This window comes from Falco naumanni, chromosome 6, assembly GCF_017639655.2.
Source record: "Falco naumanni isolate bFalNau1 chromosome 6, bFalNau1.pat, whole genome shotgun sequence".
Taxonomy (NCBI): Eukaryota; Metazoa; Chordata; class Aves; order Falconiformes; family Falconidae; genus Falco; species Falco naumanni.
In genome coordinates, this window is record NC_054059.1 from 49,047,752 (window position 1) to 49,065,032 (window position 17,281).

The 17,281-nt window shown below is 41.2% G+C and overlaps 1 protein-coding gene across 3 annotated transcripts in view; it reads left to right on the plus strand.

The window, feature by feature from the left end:
- The first annotated feature begins 297 nt into the window (after positions 1–297).
- The window catches only part of SYNJ2 (synaptojanin 2), a 71,772-nt gene continuing 54,788 nt past the window's right edge, over positions 298–17,281 (plus strand). For 2 of the 3 annotated variants that reach the window (XM_040597359.1, XM_040597360.1), the window contains exons 1-2: positions 298–816; positions 11,003–11,089. In XM_040597359.1, coding sequence (XP_040453293.1) covers positions 696–816; positions 11,003–11,089 — 208 coding nt within the window. In that variant the 5' untranslated portion in view covers positions 298–695. Of the gene's footprint in view, positions 817–11,002; positions 11,090–17,281 lie in introns of those variants that run through there. The other variant, XM_040597361.1, reaches the window with a different exon arrangement.

Sequence of the window (17,281 nt, forward strand, 5' to 3'; positions counted from 1 at the left end):
GCCGCCGGGCTGTCGGGGCTCGACGGCCGGCTACACCTCAGCAGCCGCGGCGCGGGCCCACCGCCCAGGGGGTGGGGAACGACGCCTTCGGGCCGGGGCCCACGGCGCTCCGCCGGGCCCGCGGTCCCGGCCTCCGCTCCTCCCCTCCCCCTGCGGGTGGTGGCGCCCCGCCGGCGGCTTGTACCTGTCCCGGAGGAGGAGGAGCCGCAGCTGGGAGCCAGAGGGGCAAAGTTAACTCTGGAAAGTTTACGGGGGACCGTGGGCGGGAAGAGAAAGGCGGAGAGGAAAGGGGAAAGCTGCTCCCGCCCCGCCGGCCGCAGCCGGGACTCCCCGAGGAGGCGGCAGCAGCCGTGCCGCGGGGCCGCAGGGGACCGGGAGAAGCGGCAGCCGCAAACTCTCCGCTCCCTTCGCCGCCGGGCGCCCCCCCCGCAGATACTTGGAGGCCTGCTGAGGTCACCGGCTCCCGGGAAGGAGACTCGGCCGTCCTCCTCGCCCGCCTCCCTGGGCGTCCCCGCCGCCGGGGAGAAGCGCTGTGCCGGGATCGGGGACCCCGCGCTCGGAGCAGCTCCCGCGGGGCGCAGGGCTGCTGACGGCCCCCAGCGCCGCGCTCCGTGCGCTTGAGGAGACGGAGGCCCCTTCGCCACCCGCGCTAGGGGTCGCATCCCGGCTCTTCCTCTCTGCGACCGGCGGCTCCCATGGCTCTGAGCAAAGGGCTGCGGCTGCTCTGGAAGCAGGAGCCGGGGCCGAGCGCCCTGCTGGAGGCGCGCACCCGCCAGGACTGCCTGTTGCTGGAGGCCGGCACCGTGGCGGCGCTCAGTAAGTGCCCCGCGGCGGGCGGGCGGTCGGGCCGGGCCGGGGGAGCCGGCGGCGTGGGGAGGCGGCGTGTCTGTGGGTGCGCGCCCGGTCCCTCCGTGGTGCCTGCGAAGCGGTGCCGGGGTGCAGCGGCCGGTGCCCAGGCGGTTTGGGGCACTTTGCCCTGTGGCGTGGAGAGAGAGGAAGGGAGAGCGCAGAGCCGGGCCCCGGGGAACTCGCTCACCTCCCTTTAAACCCCGGCCTCCAGCATGGCCCTCCAGGCATGCCCACTTGTTGAGGTTTTGGGGTGAGCCCGGTGCCCTGCCATGCGGGGACCGTTGGTCAGCATTTCCTCCCTGCTGTGCGACTCCAGGCCTGATCCATGACTGACCGGCTCTTTCCCTGCCCTGGGTGCCTTTAGCTTCCTCACCCGCAGCCGGGGTGGAAGAGCCAGGAGAGGCCACCCGCCTGCCTGGTGGCTGTGGGGTCTCGGCACAGGTCACCTTTGCTGTGCAAGGCTGGTACCTTGCAGCCTTACGCTGTACAGCATGAGCCTTGCTGACTGCAGAGGAGGGTCCCGCTAAAGGGACGGAGCCTGCTGCCTCTCGAAGAAGTTTCTATTTAGCTACATCGGGTGCTAATCACCAGTTCACAGCAGAGACTGTTTTGGATGACTGACTCAAGATTCATGTCCCGTAAAGAAACCCTGGCTTCTTGCTGTGGTTCCATACCTGCCCTTGTAGTTTGCACTGTATATGGTTGCTTGGGTGTCTGGTTCCTAATGGAGGAGCTCGAGTCTCACCTGGGGCATTGGAAGTAGTAAACGTGTTCAGGGTTGTCTCATCTTGTGTTTTGATACTTACCGCCCATGAGTTAATGCAATACTAATGTTGAGGCACGCACAGAAAAATGAGGTGACTGAGAATGTAAGGTGCAAAAAGTCATGCGGATGAACACGCAGTGCTCGTGCTGTGTTCTTAAATGGTTTTGTGTGTGACACTTACCTGTTCCTGCAATCATTTGCAATATTTGTGGTGCTGTAGGAGTCGATATTCAAGCAGCTCAAAGGAAAAGGGGAAGACTTAAACTGTGAACTCTGTGTAGCAAGAACTGTGAGAGTGTTGTGGTTTGTACACAATGTCAGGGCAGGATCCAGGTCCACTGAGCTGAATTTTCTGTGATACACGGTGGCAAGATGTCCAGACTAAAATGCTTTATTTTCAGGTATTGGGGATTTTATGAATTAAGAAAGCCACAAAGGTCATCAGGTGGCACCTGATTTTCACAAGAATAGTTTTGATATAGTCCTGGAAAATTTTTGACATGTAATGATAAAGGTCTGTCCTTTGCCACACTTGTGGTTTTGTTTTTTTTTTTAATTTAATTGGAATTTTATGTTGTGTAATACTTTGAGGGTTCAGTTTCTTGTTAAATTCATTGGTTGTAGTGGACCTGAATGTGTTACATTTTTCTAGGGTTTTTTTTGTGTCAGTTTTCAATGAACTGACAAAGTGAAAGGTCTGGTAGTACTGAGCAGCATTTTGCTTGCTTTCCCTGATGCAAAAACCTGTTGACATTAAAGCTCTCCATTGATTTCAATGGGTTTTGATCTGTTTCCTTATTCTGATACAAATCTAAAGCAGCTCCACTGCCTAAAGTCAATGTGCATGAATAAAATTGAGAGACCCAGTATTCATCTAGCGCACCCCAAGCCATTTGTATGACCAGTAGTTGGAAAGATTGTTTGCAATCTCAGTCATCCAAGGGGGTCATCAATTTAGAGTAGATTTTTCTTCCCCAGTGTTGTTATCCCCCGTTTGAATTGCTACTGCTAAAAATTTAATTAGAGAATTTATATAGTCTCTTAAAATGTACGTTAGAATTTTGAAGTGGTGATTTGTATAGCAGCTAGTGTGAAAGCCTGTTTGCCATGCTTTTTGAAAGTCCAGTTTCACCTTTTGAGGTAACTGTAATCATGCATATGTTGGCATCCAGCCCACTCCATGCTAATAACTTTGTAATTTTATTTCATTTGGTTTCTCTTTTCCTGCCTGGGTTGGTTCCTATATTGTAGGAAAAGCTAGCTTATCCAGTTGAGCCTGTTTCGTTTGTTTCTTCTGTTTATGCAGCAAAAGACCAGAAAAGGAGGGAAAACCAGCAGCAGGTATTGTGATGGTAAATTTGTAATTGTGTAGAGGAAGTGCCACAGCCAGGGTGGTAACAACACTAATTTTGTTGTTTGACTGGCCTTTAGATTGTTACTAACCATAGAACGCTTCAGTGGAAGGTTAACATAAACGTCATGTATGTGTGGTTTCAGATAGCACTAGGATTGTGTTAATTTTGGCTTCTCTGTCTGATTTTCAATTTCTAAAGTAAAGTTTTTTTAAAATGGCATACCTGTGTTGAGAAGGAATTACACAGCTGTGCCTTATGCAAACTTCCACACTAAAAAGCAGATAAGGTATACCTGAAGCACTTCAGTTGTACAACAGTTAATGCAGTTTTGCAATAGCAGCCTTGTCCATAGAACTGTAGAGAAGAATAATCATAGATGGACACCAAAGGCCTGAGAATAAATTTTAGTAATTGTTCATTATTCTTTTTCCAGAATTACTAAGTGTCTCTGCCCTTGAACAGGCATGACATCTGCACTTTTTTGGAAGATCAATTGCTTCTGTAATACTTTTGTACTAGAAGAAACTTAAATGTTGAATTTAACCTAGTTCGAGTGGCATAATGGAGTGAGAATCATCCTAGAAGTGGTGTTACAAAAAAGAAATCTAAAACCCCACACACTTGTGTAAGCACAATTTCTGTACAGGCCATAAACTCCTGGCCAACTTGTAATTAAAATAAACCCTTTCAAATATGTAACCCAAAGATTTGATACTGTCTTGTGAATGGATGACTTTATACTTTTCATTCTCATTATAAAGATCATGATGAGAGTTTTCGTTGTAAATTGTTTGTATTTCAGAATTTCCTTATTGCATACAAACAGTTAATACTTTTAACTTGAAAAATATTTGCACTTCTGGTATCAGTAGTGGGAAAATATTATAGAGATCTCTAATTGTCTGAGATGTTAGCAATTCATAAAATGAGAATGCTTGGGCTGTAACACAGACCTAACCTGAAAAACTTTTGGAAAAATCAAGGAATCAAAAATCACAGCAGGAAACCTAGCTACATAACCCCAAACCCCTTAACTTAATCTGCATAGTGATGTGATATCAACAGAACAGTTTTCTGTTCTAGCATAAATTACATAGTATTTTTGAAGGTGGGAGGTTTTCTTCCTCTTCTCATGATGTCACTGTAGGGTGGAGGGTAAAAATCACTGTTTTGAATTTAACAGCAAATTTTGCAAGAGGCTTTTTTTGCTCACTGGCTTCAGTCATCTCCAGAAGGATGGGTGACAGCCTGAAGCAATACTTCCAAGATTTCTCTGAACTAGAACAACAATAGTTAAGATTCTATGGAAGAAACTTAAGAGCCATAAAGGCTGAAGAAAAATTGTCATTGAATCAATGTTTTTGCTTCTACAAGAGAGAGTATAGATACAAATGCTGTTCCTGCTTTTAAAACATTACAGTTTTAACACTTTATAGATTAAGTGAACTGCACAAGGCAGTTCTGAACTGCTGTCAAGGCAGTCACTGAGCTAAACTAAGGCTTTAGTGCTGAAAATACAGTTATTTAACCTTATTGTAGCAGGTAATCTTAGTGAAATGATGTCAACAGGAGTGCTCTGCTATTGAAATTCAGCATACAAATATGGCTTTGCAAGGGCAGAGCCAAAGGGTGCACAGGTGGTTTGGGTTTTTTTGGTGGTTTTTGGTTTTTTGGGGGGTTTTTTGTGAGCACTTTGATTCCGCATTTGCTTTTATTAAAGGATGTTACAACAACTATTATAGTGGATCCTAAATGACTATGGTGTTTTGAAGACAGTGAAATTCAAAGTTGATACAGTGCATATTTTTGCAAGTAGGACTGAAGCTTTTCCTCCAGACTTTCACCCACAGATCTGGGAAGTAAGCCTTTACTAGGGACAAATTTATATAGAGTTAAGTTGTGTGTACACTCCACAAAGCAGCTCTGTGTCTCCACTGTGGCATCAGTTGCAGGTATGTGTGTGGTTCTCTGATGTGGCTGAGTGAAATCAGTAGAGCCTTCCAGGGGAAGGGATGCTAAACCAGGAAGTGGCAATTATTTAACTGCATATCTTCTTTTGTACAGAATGCAGTTTCTGTGCTGTATGAACATTCACTGTTTACAATTAGCTTTAGTTTTATATTTAGGTGGGTAAATATGCCACTGAGTGCGATATAGAAATCAAACACTAATACATGTGTAAGCCTATTGTGAATGTATTTCTAAGCACTATACACTATCCAAAACAGAGCCCTACAGCATGACTCATTTTTACTGTTATGCAAGTATATTTATGTAGCTAGTCTCCCTATTCTATCTGTATTCCTAAAACTTTTTTCTTTAAATTAAAAAAGAAAATAATTAAATTATCCAATTACAAAGTTTTATAAAATATGTAGTTTAGTGGTGGTCAAACTTTTTCCATTTGTGGATCCCTACAAAACTTCTAGTAGAAGTAATCTATGTAGCAGAAGCCTTGCTTTCCTTGGTTGTGCTGGCAATGGACACTTGCAAACTATGGTTTCTCAGGCTGGAATTCACTGCTATAGGTTATAAGAACAAGCGTGTGTTACAGTTGAAATGCAAATCAGGTACACAGAAGAAGGAAGATGTATTGGTGTAAGTGTAGAGTGTAGATTACAAGATTTGTTTTTTATGCTAGGAAACTGGTAGTGGTTGCAAGGTATGAATTCTACTTGGTGGTTTATGTCTCTAGTGACTACAAGTTTCTGTTAATATATGTGACAGGAGCCACATAAAGATAATGGTCAAGCTCTAGAGAAATGACTTGGGGACTTCCTTTTTATCTGTATGTTCTTGACTGCCTGCAGTCCACAGGGCTGGCCAGTAGAAACCTGGTGGATTTATAGGTCCATTCCTCTTTGGTTGTGAATGAATATATTCATATATACACATGCAAGTATGAAAACATAATCCCTCACTAGAAGCAGAATATTCTCAATCCAATATATAAAACCAGTGAACCGATCTTTCCAAAGTGCCACTTTGCTGATTTGTTTGTTGTGTTTTCAACCAGAAATATAACTTTCTAGAAAAATTGGTAAATACATGGCTTAGTGTTTTGAATATTCACACTCTTAACTGTAACTCTGACCACAGACTTCTTCCCAACTCTGTATTACTTGACCTATATGGTATTTCAGAATACAGCTGGACTAGCATAATGCCTTTGTAGCTCAGATTGAATGTCAACAGCAAGATTTTAGTGATGAAAGATAATGAAAATACAACAAAATGCTTTAGGTCTGTCTGGAATTTGGAGGCAAACTAACCATCTAAACTCCCATAATACCAGACATTGGACATATTTCTAGGTAGATGCTGATAGTAGTGTGTATATATATTTTTTTTTCTCATGTGTTTTCAGCTTTATTTTGTGTATGAAATTTCTGTTTGATAATTTGCTTTTTCTGGGGAAAATTCATACTTCTTTCCCTAAAATGCTAAATGACGCCAATAAAGGAGACAGGCAATTGAGATCCCATCACATCACTTAGAAATGCTTCAGTATATCTATATATCTATCTAGTGGTACCCACAGCTGAGCAGGTGTCTATTTCCAGAAACAGGTTTAAGAATCAGAGAGGAGAGCCAGAATCTGTAATCTGGTCCCAGACTATTTTCTTCAAGAGCTTTCTTTATCTTTAATTTGTAAGTATTATGATGTCTGTCCTTAATGTTGGACTTGGAACTATGGTACCTTTCTGCCCTCTTACTCTGGTCACTGACCTTTCTGAGCACTTATGTTTGAGACCCGTGCAGTTCCTGCTGCAATCTGGGGGATTAGCCCTGAGGAAGGGTTGAGTAAAGGAAACTGACTACATCTGGCCAGTTCCTGCTAGCTGTTCAATTGAATTTACAGCTTTTACAAGCAGGAAGTCACACGTGGATAGGCCGTGTGGTATATGTAGTTGTATGTCTTTTCATGGTGTTTTTCTTTGGCTCTGAAATACTTTACGCATGGAAAAACGTCACTTTATATCGAGTTTATTGTATCTTATTTTCATTGAATTATTGTTTGCCTCTTGTTTTGCAAGGGTTAAAATTTTGAGCTAACATGCCAATCTTATATATAATTTAGATCAGGAGCTTTTACATAATTGATATTAAGAAAAGTTCTTGAGGAATGCAGACAGTGTGCAGGTCTGTAAAGCTGTTATGAGCACAGCACAGTTGTGGTATTTATTGCAGAAGGGTGGATACTCAATTATGTACTTGGTGGAAGTAAACATTACTAGAAGTAATGGGAAGCTTTAGTGGAATTTAGTAATTACTATGTATACTGTTTAGTTACTTATAGTTTATTATTTAGTTAACTTATAGTTGTATACCTATAACAAATGCACTATGTATTTGCAAACTCAGCTTGTTCTCTGAGTAGAAAACTTCATGAGTTTCATCAACTTCCGTAGCAGTATTGTGCATTAATTATATATATGAATGTATGCATGTATCTCAAGCTGTCTGGCTTGAAAAAGGAAGGATTTTACATGTGAGCAGAGTCCAGTTAAATATCCAGTCCTTGTCCTAGGTTTTCAAGCAGACCATTCTCACTGCCTCTGAAATGCAGAGTTTTTGTGAAAGCTCTTGCAGAATAAACCCCTTGACTTTGGAACATTTAACAGAGAAACATGGAAATTATTTTCATGTTACTGATTAGAAAAGTACTATGTCTTTGGACACTTATAGCTGTCAAATTTGTTGCTAAAACAGTGTTTCCAATATTCTTGAAACTTGTAAGATTTATATTTTTCCTGTTTGTCAACAATTCTTTGGAGTTTCGTAGTAATTTTTCCCTTTAACTCTCTTCATCCAGCACTACCTTTCTGATTCTGGCGCTTGTGTCCTAACACTGTTTGCAGATAATCTAGATGTTTTAGACCAGGTTTTGATGACAGTTATTTGAGATTTCCATGAGAAATTTTTAAGATTTATAAACATTTCTTTTTAATAATAAGATACGAACTTGGCTTAAGCCCTCTGCAATAATGTCCTTTTAAATCACGTTTAAGTCATCGTTTCTGTGTATTGCTTTTTGTAATGGTTCTTGGGGATTCCTTCTCCCCTACCTCCTCCAGAAAAGTAAAAAAAAAATTCTGGGGTGTGTCAGAGTGCAGCTAGGACCTCCCAGTGCTGGAGGCTTGACGCCTATATCCTCACTTGTACGCTGGCAGGGCATGAGGGGAGACAGTGCTGTGGTGGCTGGAGGCTGGGAGTCATGAAGGAGTCACCCCCCCAGTCACTCGGGGGATGTGAGTGGAGGGTGTGCAGCCTGCAGGACCTGCTGCCTCACCTCTGCTGCCTGAGGCCCCTGTCATGGCCCATGCGAAATGCTGGTGGTCACAGCGTGTCTCAGGAATTTGTGTGACACTGAGAAGTATAATGGGACAGGAGACTTCAAGTTCCAGCAGTATCCATAATAAAGGGATTTATTTTTCCCCCACACACATTGGATCTGTATGTAGTAAAATATTCTGGCCTCTCCATTGGTGTGACCCACAGGCATAGCTGTGTCTGTTTGGCAGGTTCCTTCCCTCTCAAACTATCCACAGGTGAGGTCTTGGAGTGTGCTGTGTCTTTACAGAGGTGTCAAGGAAAGATCTCTGTCACTTTTGGTTTCTGAGTCTAAATTGCTTTAGGGAGCAAAATGAACCCTAGAATAAACAACAGAATCTGCCGTGTGGTAGAAGTTACTGGCAAATCTGCCATGTGTAGAAGTTACTGGCAAGTTGTTAGCCAGTAAAAAAGAGAGGCAATGCAGCCTGGAGTCCTCCTGGAGCTTTGTGTTCGGAGCCTGCTCCTCCCTTCCAGGCACTTCTGCTGGTACTGATGCCCTGACTGATGCTGTTGTGCAGGCAAATGTCAGATGGCCTGCCCAGAACGATGGTGCGTTTCTGTACCAGTATTGGCAAAATACAGCTGTTTGTGCATTTGGAAAAGTCCTGTGCCTTGAGCTGATGTATGCTGATGCCACTGGCCTGACCTGGGAAACTTTGGTGGCTTCTGTATGTGCCAGTGTCAGTCTTCTTTTGTTAGCCGCATGAGTTGTGTGTTGCTTGTGTCCATGCTGAAATAAAATCCATTCTTTAGGATCATACTTTTTTTTGCCAGACACTTTAACAGCCAGCTTTCCAACCCATAATTCTGTTTTGAAGAGTATCACCATGCTTTCAGGGTGTCTTTTAAATGCTTTCAGGTTGTGTCTAGCCTGCAAGTTTGTGAGCTCCTGCATCAATCTGAGATCTGAATCTCTTGCTGTTTCTGTCATTCTCTGTTTCCTTCTAAAGCTGGAACACTTGGAGCAAGAGTTCTGTTTCTGTTTTTACCTTTTTATTTTAAAGGGAATGAAGACAAGCTTTTAATGCAGAAAACACATTTAAGGAAAAAGTTGGTATGTTGTTGCTGTTCTTTTCTACTTGCTGAAGATGCCATGAATAATGAAACATCAATTTTTAAACTTTTTTTTATATATGTATACATAAGGAGGGCTTGACAGGGAGGTGTTGTTTGTGGTGTTGTGTTTTTTTGATGTTGTTTTTTTTTTTTTAATGAAACGTTTTTATAGTCTATCTAAACTGTTTTTGCTGAAGTTTGGTGGTTTTTTTTTGAAGTGCCAGAGAACAGAGCTTCCAGTAGTCTCAGCTCTTAAGAGGTGCTGTTAGTGTCCAGACATTTACGTTACCCAATAAAAATCCCTGTATCCTCTTTCTGTGGCTTATGTTTTGTTTCATAGGTGTGTGTGATATCAACATTATACTAGTTTCTCCTGATTCACTCAGTGTTTCTAAGAAAGCAAAGTAGATAAGTTGTGAAAGTCTGATAGCAAAAAAATAAGAAAAAACTAACAAGTCTTCCTTAATCTGTATGGGTGCAAAAACTGAGATGAACATGTTTTGATTTCCTTTGTCTCTACTAAGGAATTTTGTGCATGGAATTTTCCTTCTTTTCACTTCAAATGTCAGCAATATACAGAATATTTATCTGTTTTCCATGCTTCTCACTGAGCTACTTGCCGCTTAAGGTTTATAAAGAGAAGTCTGTTTCTGTCTTTTCTGTTCTATCATCCATTGCAGGCAGTTCAGTTTGTCCTTTTTATGCCCAGAAGTTTCAGATTTTTTTAACTGCTGAAGTTTATTAGGAACATAAGATTGTAAAGTATTAGCTAACCTCTAAAATACCATGTTGCTGTTTATCTGTGGTTTGAGAAGTAAAAGGACATTTGAGGGTCCACAGCCTGTTTTTCTTATTCATGAGGCTAACCTTGCTCCTCATTGGGAAATATATACAGAATGCAGATTTATGCATTCAGGAAGTACTTCGGTTTTAATAAAGTAGCCAATGACAAGTTTGGGCCGTGTTCTGGCTTAAATTCTACATTTTCACCTTGTGCCCATTGAAATAAGTTGTTGCAGAAATACGCAAATCTAGCATCAGCATCTGACCCTTTGTTGATTTATTTTAATCATCTAATTCTTTCTTCACTAATATCTGTTTAATTCCTCTTGAAACCAACAGCTGATATTGTGTCTACATCAAATTATTTTATCTTGCACAAAAAAATTCCAATTCTGTCTGAAACTAGACTGTGAGAATCTGGAAGCAGAAACCATTTCTTTTTGAGCATAAAGAAAAGATAAATTTACGTTATGGCCAGACAAATTATTATTTTTGTTCTTGTTTTAGAATGGTGTAAAGTTTACATGTACTTATATATTCCTTTACTTATTCTGAAACTGATGTGGCATTTGTACCATAGAAAAAGAACATTACTAATAAATACATAAATTGGAAAAAAGGTAGAGAGTGCCCTCCTTTCTTCTAGGGTGGTGTGTGGAGACAGTATGCGTTTCTGTCCCATCACGTCTTAATCAATGTGTTCTTACAGCATTTTAACCCTACCTTTCTACAGTTGTTTTGTTTACTGAGAGAAATAGCTGGGAAGCATTTGCGTAGGCAATATCAATCTGAAAATTTTATAAAGACTAGAAAACTAAGGTTTGCTGCTTTTTTTTTTTTTTTTTTTGTTTCTTAGCTCCAGAAGAAAAGGATGCAATTAAAGGACAATATGAAAAACTCATGGATGCTTATGGCTGCTTAGGAGAGCTTCAGCTTAAAAGTGGTAAGTGACCATCTTTGTGACTGAGATTATAAAATGCTCAGACCATGCTGAACAACAAGTAGCTGAAGTTGCTCGGTTCGTTAACTTGTGAGAGCTAACTGCACCTTGTTACGTACAGTCCAAAAAAGGTCTATTTATTTTTCTGTGCTGTGCCAAAAACATATCACTAAATGATAGTCTAAGAATTTTGGATTTTTTTCCTCACTTTTGTTTTGTCTTAACATTCTTAGCTGCCTGAAGGTAATTGCTGGTTTTTTTTCCCTACCACATTTGTTGAAGGCAAGCTATGATTTACTTTTTTGTGAAGGATTATGTTTAAACACTGGTTAATCATGGTTATCTGAGACTGCAGTTCCACAGACTGGCAATACCTGTTATAATGCCCAGTTGCCTTTAACTGGATATTTCACATGTATAAGGATTTGCAGAAGCAGCCCTTTAACTTCAACTAGTATATAGTGAATATATATTGTCATTGCTGTAAATTTCTATACAGTTTGGGAATCTTGCTTTAGCAAAGGACTTGCTATTACACTGCCTGCAGGAATGTTAATGGAAATAGCATGTTTTAGGAAGAGAACTGCAGTCGCTGATTTGAAGGTAATAGTACCTTACATGGCAGTCTTCAAATTCACTAATGAAAAAGATGCATTAAAGCAAAAAGCAGTATATGCCTTGTTCCCATAGTCTTCTTATGGTAAGCCTTAATTTTGACTTTTAGGAATTAAAAGTCTGTTTTCTATATAACTCGATGCTTGGTCAAGGAGTCTGCCAAAGGCAGTGGTGGTGTGAGCACTGCTGTATTTAGACCACTAGATGTAAGTGTACCTTTTTGCAGCCTGCTTACCATTTTATGGCTTGAGAAGTATGACTTGAGATTATTCTGAAAAGGTGACTGCAATCTGAAAGATTTCTGTGTCATAATTTAAAACTGTAGGCCCATCTATTCTTTTAAAATTAATGCGGGCTTTTTGTTTGTTTTGTTTCTTGTGGAGTTAATTAGGCATTTCTGTGGAGATTAATATAAATTTGTTAACGTAATTAAAAAAGGAGGGCTTGTGATTAGTTTTTTTTGGCGCTTGGACCTGGTTTTCTTCATAGAAGTCTAATGAATCCTGTTGTAGTAGTAAAGGAATGTAGCTATTGAATTCATGCTACAGATGAGTGTATGTGATGGGAACTAAATATATCCAATTTTAGTCTTTATATTAAGAGGTGAATGATTTAAAATGAGGTGTGAAATATTCTCAGCCTTATTTTTTTCTCTTTTATGCTTTTATTACTGTGTTTCCCGTGTCGTTATTTCTTTTTGAACAACGCCTGTGTACCTTTACTGCCCTTAAGTGTGAGGCTTTCCTCTCTGAGCTTTGTCACTACGCCTCTGTCATATTCTAGATTAAATTACAAGTCCTGGTACAGGACTTCCTTTGCAATGAATTGTTAAAATTTGTATTAGTAAAATTTGGATTTAAAAGTTAAATACTGGAGGGAAACTTCTAATTGTGATTGAGTGGAAAATCAAGAGAGTCATGCTGTAATGGTACACAAAAGTAAGCAAACATTTTCTGCTGCTGAACATGTTTAAAAACCAAAGATGATTGCACATCTGCCATCTCACCATTCAACAGGTAGCCCAGGTCTTTCACAGTCTCAGCTAGATGTTCTGTCTTACATATAAGTAAATTCCATCCCTTTAGCTTACATAAAAGATTAACACTAGAAAAGAATTGCATTGGGTTTGTGTGGCAAGGTTTTGGTAGCAGGGGGGCTACAGGCGTGGTTTCTGTGAGATGCTTCTAGAAGCTTCCCCTGTATCCAGTGGGGCCAATGCCAGCCGGCTGCAAGATGGACCTGCTGCTGGTCAAGGCTGAGCCCATTAGCGGTGGTGGTAGCACCTCTGGGATAACATATTTCAGATTGGGGAAAAAAACCTGCACAACTGCAGCTGGAGAAGAGAGGAGTGAGAGTATGTGAGAGAAACAACTCTGCAGACACCCAGGTCAGTGAAGAAGGAGGGGGAGTAGGTGCTTCAGGTGTCAGAGTAGACATGGTGAGGCAGGCTGTCCACCTGCAGCCCATGGAGGGCCCCACGCCAAGCAGAGGGATGCCCAAAGGAGGCTGTGACCCTGTGGGAAGCTCATGCTGGAGCAGGGTCGGCTGGAGCAAGGTCCTGGCAGGGCTTGTGACCCCGTGGGGGACCCACCCTGGAGCAGTCTGTGCCTGAAGGACGGCACCCCATCGGGGGGACCCCACGCTGGAGCAGTTCATGAAGAACTGCAGCCCACAGGAAGGGCTCACGTTGGAGGAGTCCGTGGGGGACTGTCCCCTGTGGGAGGGACCCCAGGCTGGAGCAGGGCAGAGTGTGAGGAGCCTCCTGCCCCAGAGACAGCGTGTGATGGACTGACCGCAGCCCCATTGCCCGACCCCTGCGCCGCTGGTGGGGAGGGGGGAGAGAAAATGGGGAGTGAAGTTAAGCGTGGGAAGGAGGAAGGGGTGGGGGGAAGGTGTTTTTAAAATTTGGTTGTATTTCTTATTACCCTATTCTGATTTGATTGGTTATAAATTAAATTAATTTCCCCAAGTGAAGTCTGTTTTGCACGTGACAGTAATCAGTGAGTGAACTTTCCCCATCCTTATCTTGACCCATGAGCCTTTTGTTATATTTTCTCTCCCCTGTCCAGCTGAGGAGTGGGAGTGATAGAGTGGCTTTGGTGGGTTGTCCAGCCAGGGTCAACCCACCACAGGAATGCAGTGTAACTTTTTTTCTTTTTTATATAATGTATTTTAGCAGCTGCAAACAAGGGCATAATAGGCCCGCTCTTCACTAAGCACCAGTGATCACATAGACTTTGTTCAGGAGTATCAGTATTTTTTTTCATAGTACTAGAAACCTGCAAACCATAAGAACTAAATTAACTGTAACTATTTGTGAAAGTAGATTCCACTGGAATTTTAAGAGTGTATTTGTAGGGAAGAAGGGGAGGTTTTTTTTCAAGACTTGAAAGATATCTCTGAGCACTTTAATTAATCTGTAAATATCACTACTTAGGAATCCAAATAAATCACATTGTATGCCTGCCAAAGTAGATCGTGCTTTTCACAAGAAAGTAGATGTAATATATGAAACTGACTCGCAAAGTTAATGTTTCCCACCAGTAATAACATTCATTTCTATGTACTTACGTCTGTTAACATGACTCACTAAGTTCTTCTGCTTTCTTTTGTGAGATGGATGGCAGCAGAATGAATTGCACAGTGTTTCTGAGCTGTACCTCAGCCAAGATTTTACTGCCGAAGAAGTTCTAGCAGTGGCAAATACATCTTAAGCAAAGTGTTAAAAGATCTGGTTTTGCAGTGTTTGGTTTACACACTGTGATGTCAGAAAGGGGTGCATATATGAGGTAATGTTTTGACACCATCATCACATAGGTTGTTTCCTTTAGTACAGCTGCTGTATTTGGGGAGGCATTTTGAGTTCATTTGACTGTGTATATACTCCTGCTCTTGCACATATGCAATGTGTACTTGAAAGGAAGACGTTTCAAAGGCAAAAAGGACAACTAAGTACCTGTTTTCTATTCCTTTTGAACATTTCTTAACAATGTAATTGTATTTAGAAGAGGGAGAAAAGGAGTATCTCTGAGACTGAAACTGTAGTTTGGAGAATCTTGTGTTCTTTTCGTAATTCTGCAATAGACTTTCTCAGAGATTTTCAGCTAGATTGTTAGAATCTGCTCCCCTGCTGTGTTCTGTTGCTAATTATGAAGGCAGACAAGAGGCAAAAATACCTTGCAAATTGTTTTTCAGTAGACTATAAAGTGAAGTGGAGGTGTGTGTGGAGTGGTGATGGAACATTAAGACAATGGCATGACTGTGTTGGAATGGACAAAGAGCAAAAGCCAAAGCGAAGTAATTTTTAAAAAGAAAAGGCAGTCTTGAGTGAAATATTTACAGTTAAGAAGGACAAAGTAAGAATTGAATATTGTCTCCTTTTCACTGCAGCTCATAATAGGCAACACTAAACTCATCCCATAAACTGCAGGGGAACCAATTACTTTGACAATTACTAGACAGGTTAAATACAGAAACTGCAGCTTATTATGGTGGGGTGTGACGTACCAGAACTACATTTCCTGTTCAGCTTGGATTAAAGCAGTTGGTTTCACAAGACCTTTTGAAAAAATGGAAGCAAGTTAGTTAGTTTTGTCTTGTTTCTATGCCAAATATTCTCCATCATCTGCTTCTCTTGTGCAACCTGATAAAAGGGCGTTCAGCACATATCGCTGTGAGCAACATATTTCTTACATTTCTTTGAAAGTGTTCTTTACAGACGATTGTGGTGATTTATATATGTGTAGGGCATATAGATACGTGTGTGTGATATATGTGGGACAAAATAATAATCTTGGTCACAGTTTATACCACATTTATACCCATCTGTCTGAGATTAAAATTTAGTCAACAAGCTTTGAAAGAATTTTTTTTTCCTTTAGTACTGTGGGTCTTGGTTTTTCATAGATATGTTGCTGTAGAATGTATGGCCAGTAAGGAACACTTCACTTCTTGCTCTAAAATTATTTCAGAGATTTCTTTAAAGCATTCCAGATTGCATCACAAGGAAATGAGGGATATTTCTACAGCTGTGATCTTCAATTGCAGTCCTTATGTTCCTAAATCACTTTCATCTGTCTGTAAAGTTTAGAAAGGCTAATATGAAGCAGGATTGTACATTAAACTACTTGTAAAACATAAAGAAAAAAAATAAATCTTTGTTTTCCAAGGTGGGGGGTCCGGGAAATAGTCTGCAGCTGATGTGGTTGTTGGTACAAAGTGAAATATAAGAGCCAGACCTGGAGCCTTGATCATTTTGCAGGAAAAAGTTTTCAATTTTTGGGGGGTTGCTTTTTATTGGCCTTAATGCTGGCCCCACTCACCACGAGCTTTGCAGCTGTCAGCTTCCTGTGACTGTACTGCACATGAAGTCAAGGGAAAGTTACCATAATTTTTCCACCCGGTGTACTTCCATTAATTACTTTTTTTGATGAGAACTGTTGGGCTCCTGTTCCAAGAAATAAGACTGGAGTTTGTCCTGACCCCTACTGCAGATATGCAGGGAGCTCCTGAGAGCGGGGAGCCTCCATAGGCTGGCTACAGTGGTAGTACTGGCAGGGCCACTGACTGATTAGTTCTCCCTTTGATCTTGAGGATGCACTGCCAGCATTTTAAAACTCATCTTCCTGGCTTATTTGAGCTTACATTTAGGAATGACTGCTCCTTTCATGGCTTTAGTATTTTTTTTCCATGTTGCTGTTGATGGTCTGGGCAGAAGAAACATAAATACCTTGAATACTGTTCAGCTCCTTTCAAAAGTTGTAAGCCTGTAGTATGCTTCCTGCTGCTGCTGCCAGGTGGACTTGACTGGACTATCTGATGCTTTTTTGTTGTGATTGGTGCTAGTCTGGAACTTCCAAGAGCTACTTGCATAAAAACAGTTTCACTGGAAACGTAAAAGGAGCAGTATCTTTAATATAATTACAGATTTGGAAATGGTAGTGAGCTGCAGTTTTGAAAAGTTAAGGGTGCTGGGATTATTGGAGTAGTCCTGATTGTTTTAAGGGGAAATACCTTCTAGCTTTAAGGAATGTCTAGGTTTCAATTCGATCTATTGAAGTTGTGGTATTTTCACAGTTTGCTCAGCAAAACCAATTTAATTTTAAAAAACTTTTTTTTTTTTTCTTGTGCCATCATGGTGTTACAAATCCACCTACCATAGGAAATTCCATGTTGTGTTGATAGCAGGATTTTTTTGTTTGGTTGGGTGGGTTGGGTTTTTGTTCTTTTTTGTTTGTTTGTTTGTGGTTTGTGTTTTTTTGTTTGGGTTTTTGTTTGTTTTTTTTGGGTAAACCAGGAATGCAACTTCTTGCATTCTTTTGTGAGATTTACTGGATAATAAAAATGATTTATCTAGGAACTAAAAGAGCGGTTTAATAACTTTTTGTCAGCTAAAAATGTTATTTCCCTTGAAATGAATGAGCAATTACCAAGTAACTTAGTATCTGCAGTTTGTAGAAATTGAGAAAGTTGATTTTAATTTTTATAAAAATTACTTGCTCCAGTAGCATCCTGATTGAAACAATATCAGCAATTTCTACCCTTAAATTTAAGTGCATTTAGTTAGGGTTGTGCTTGATA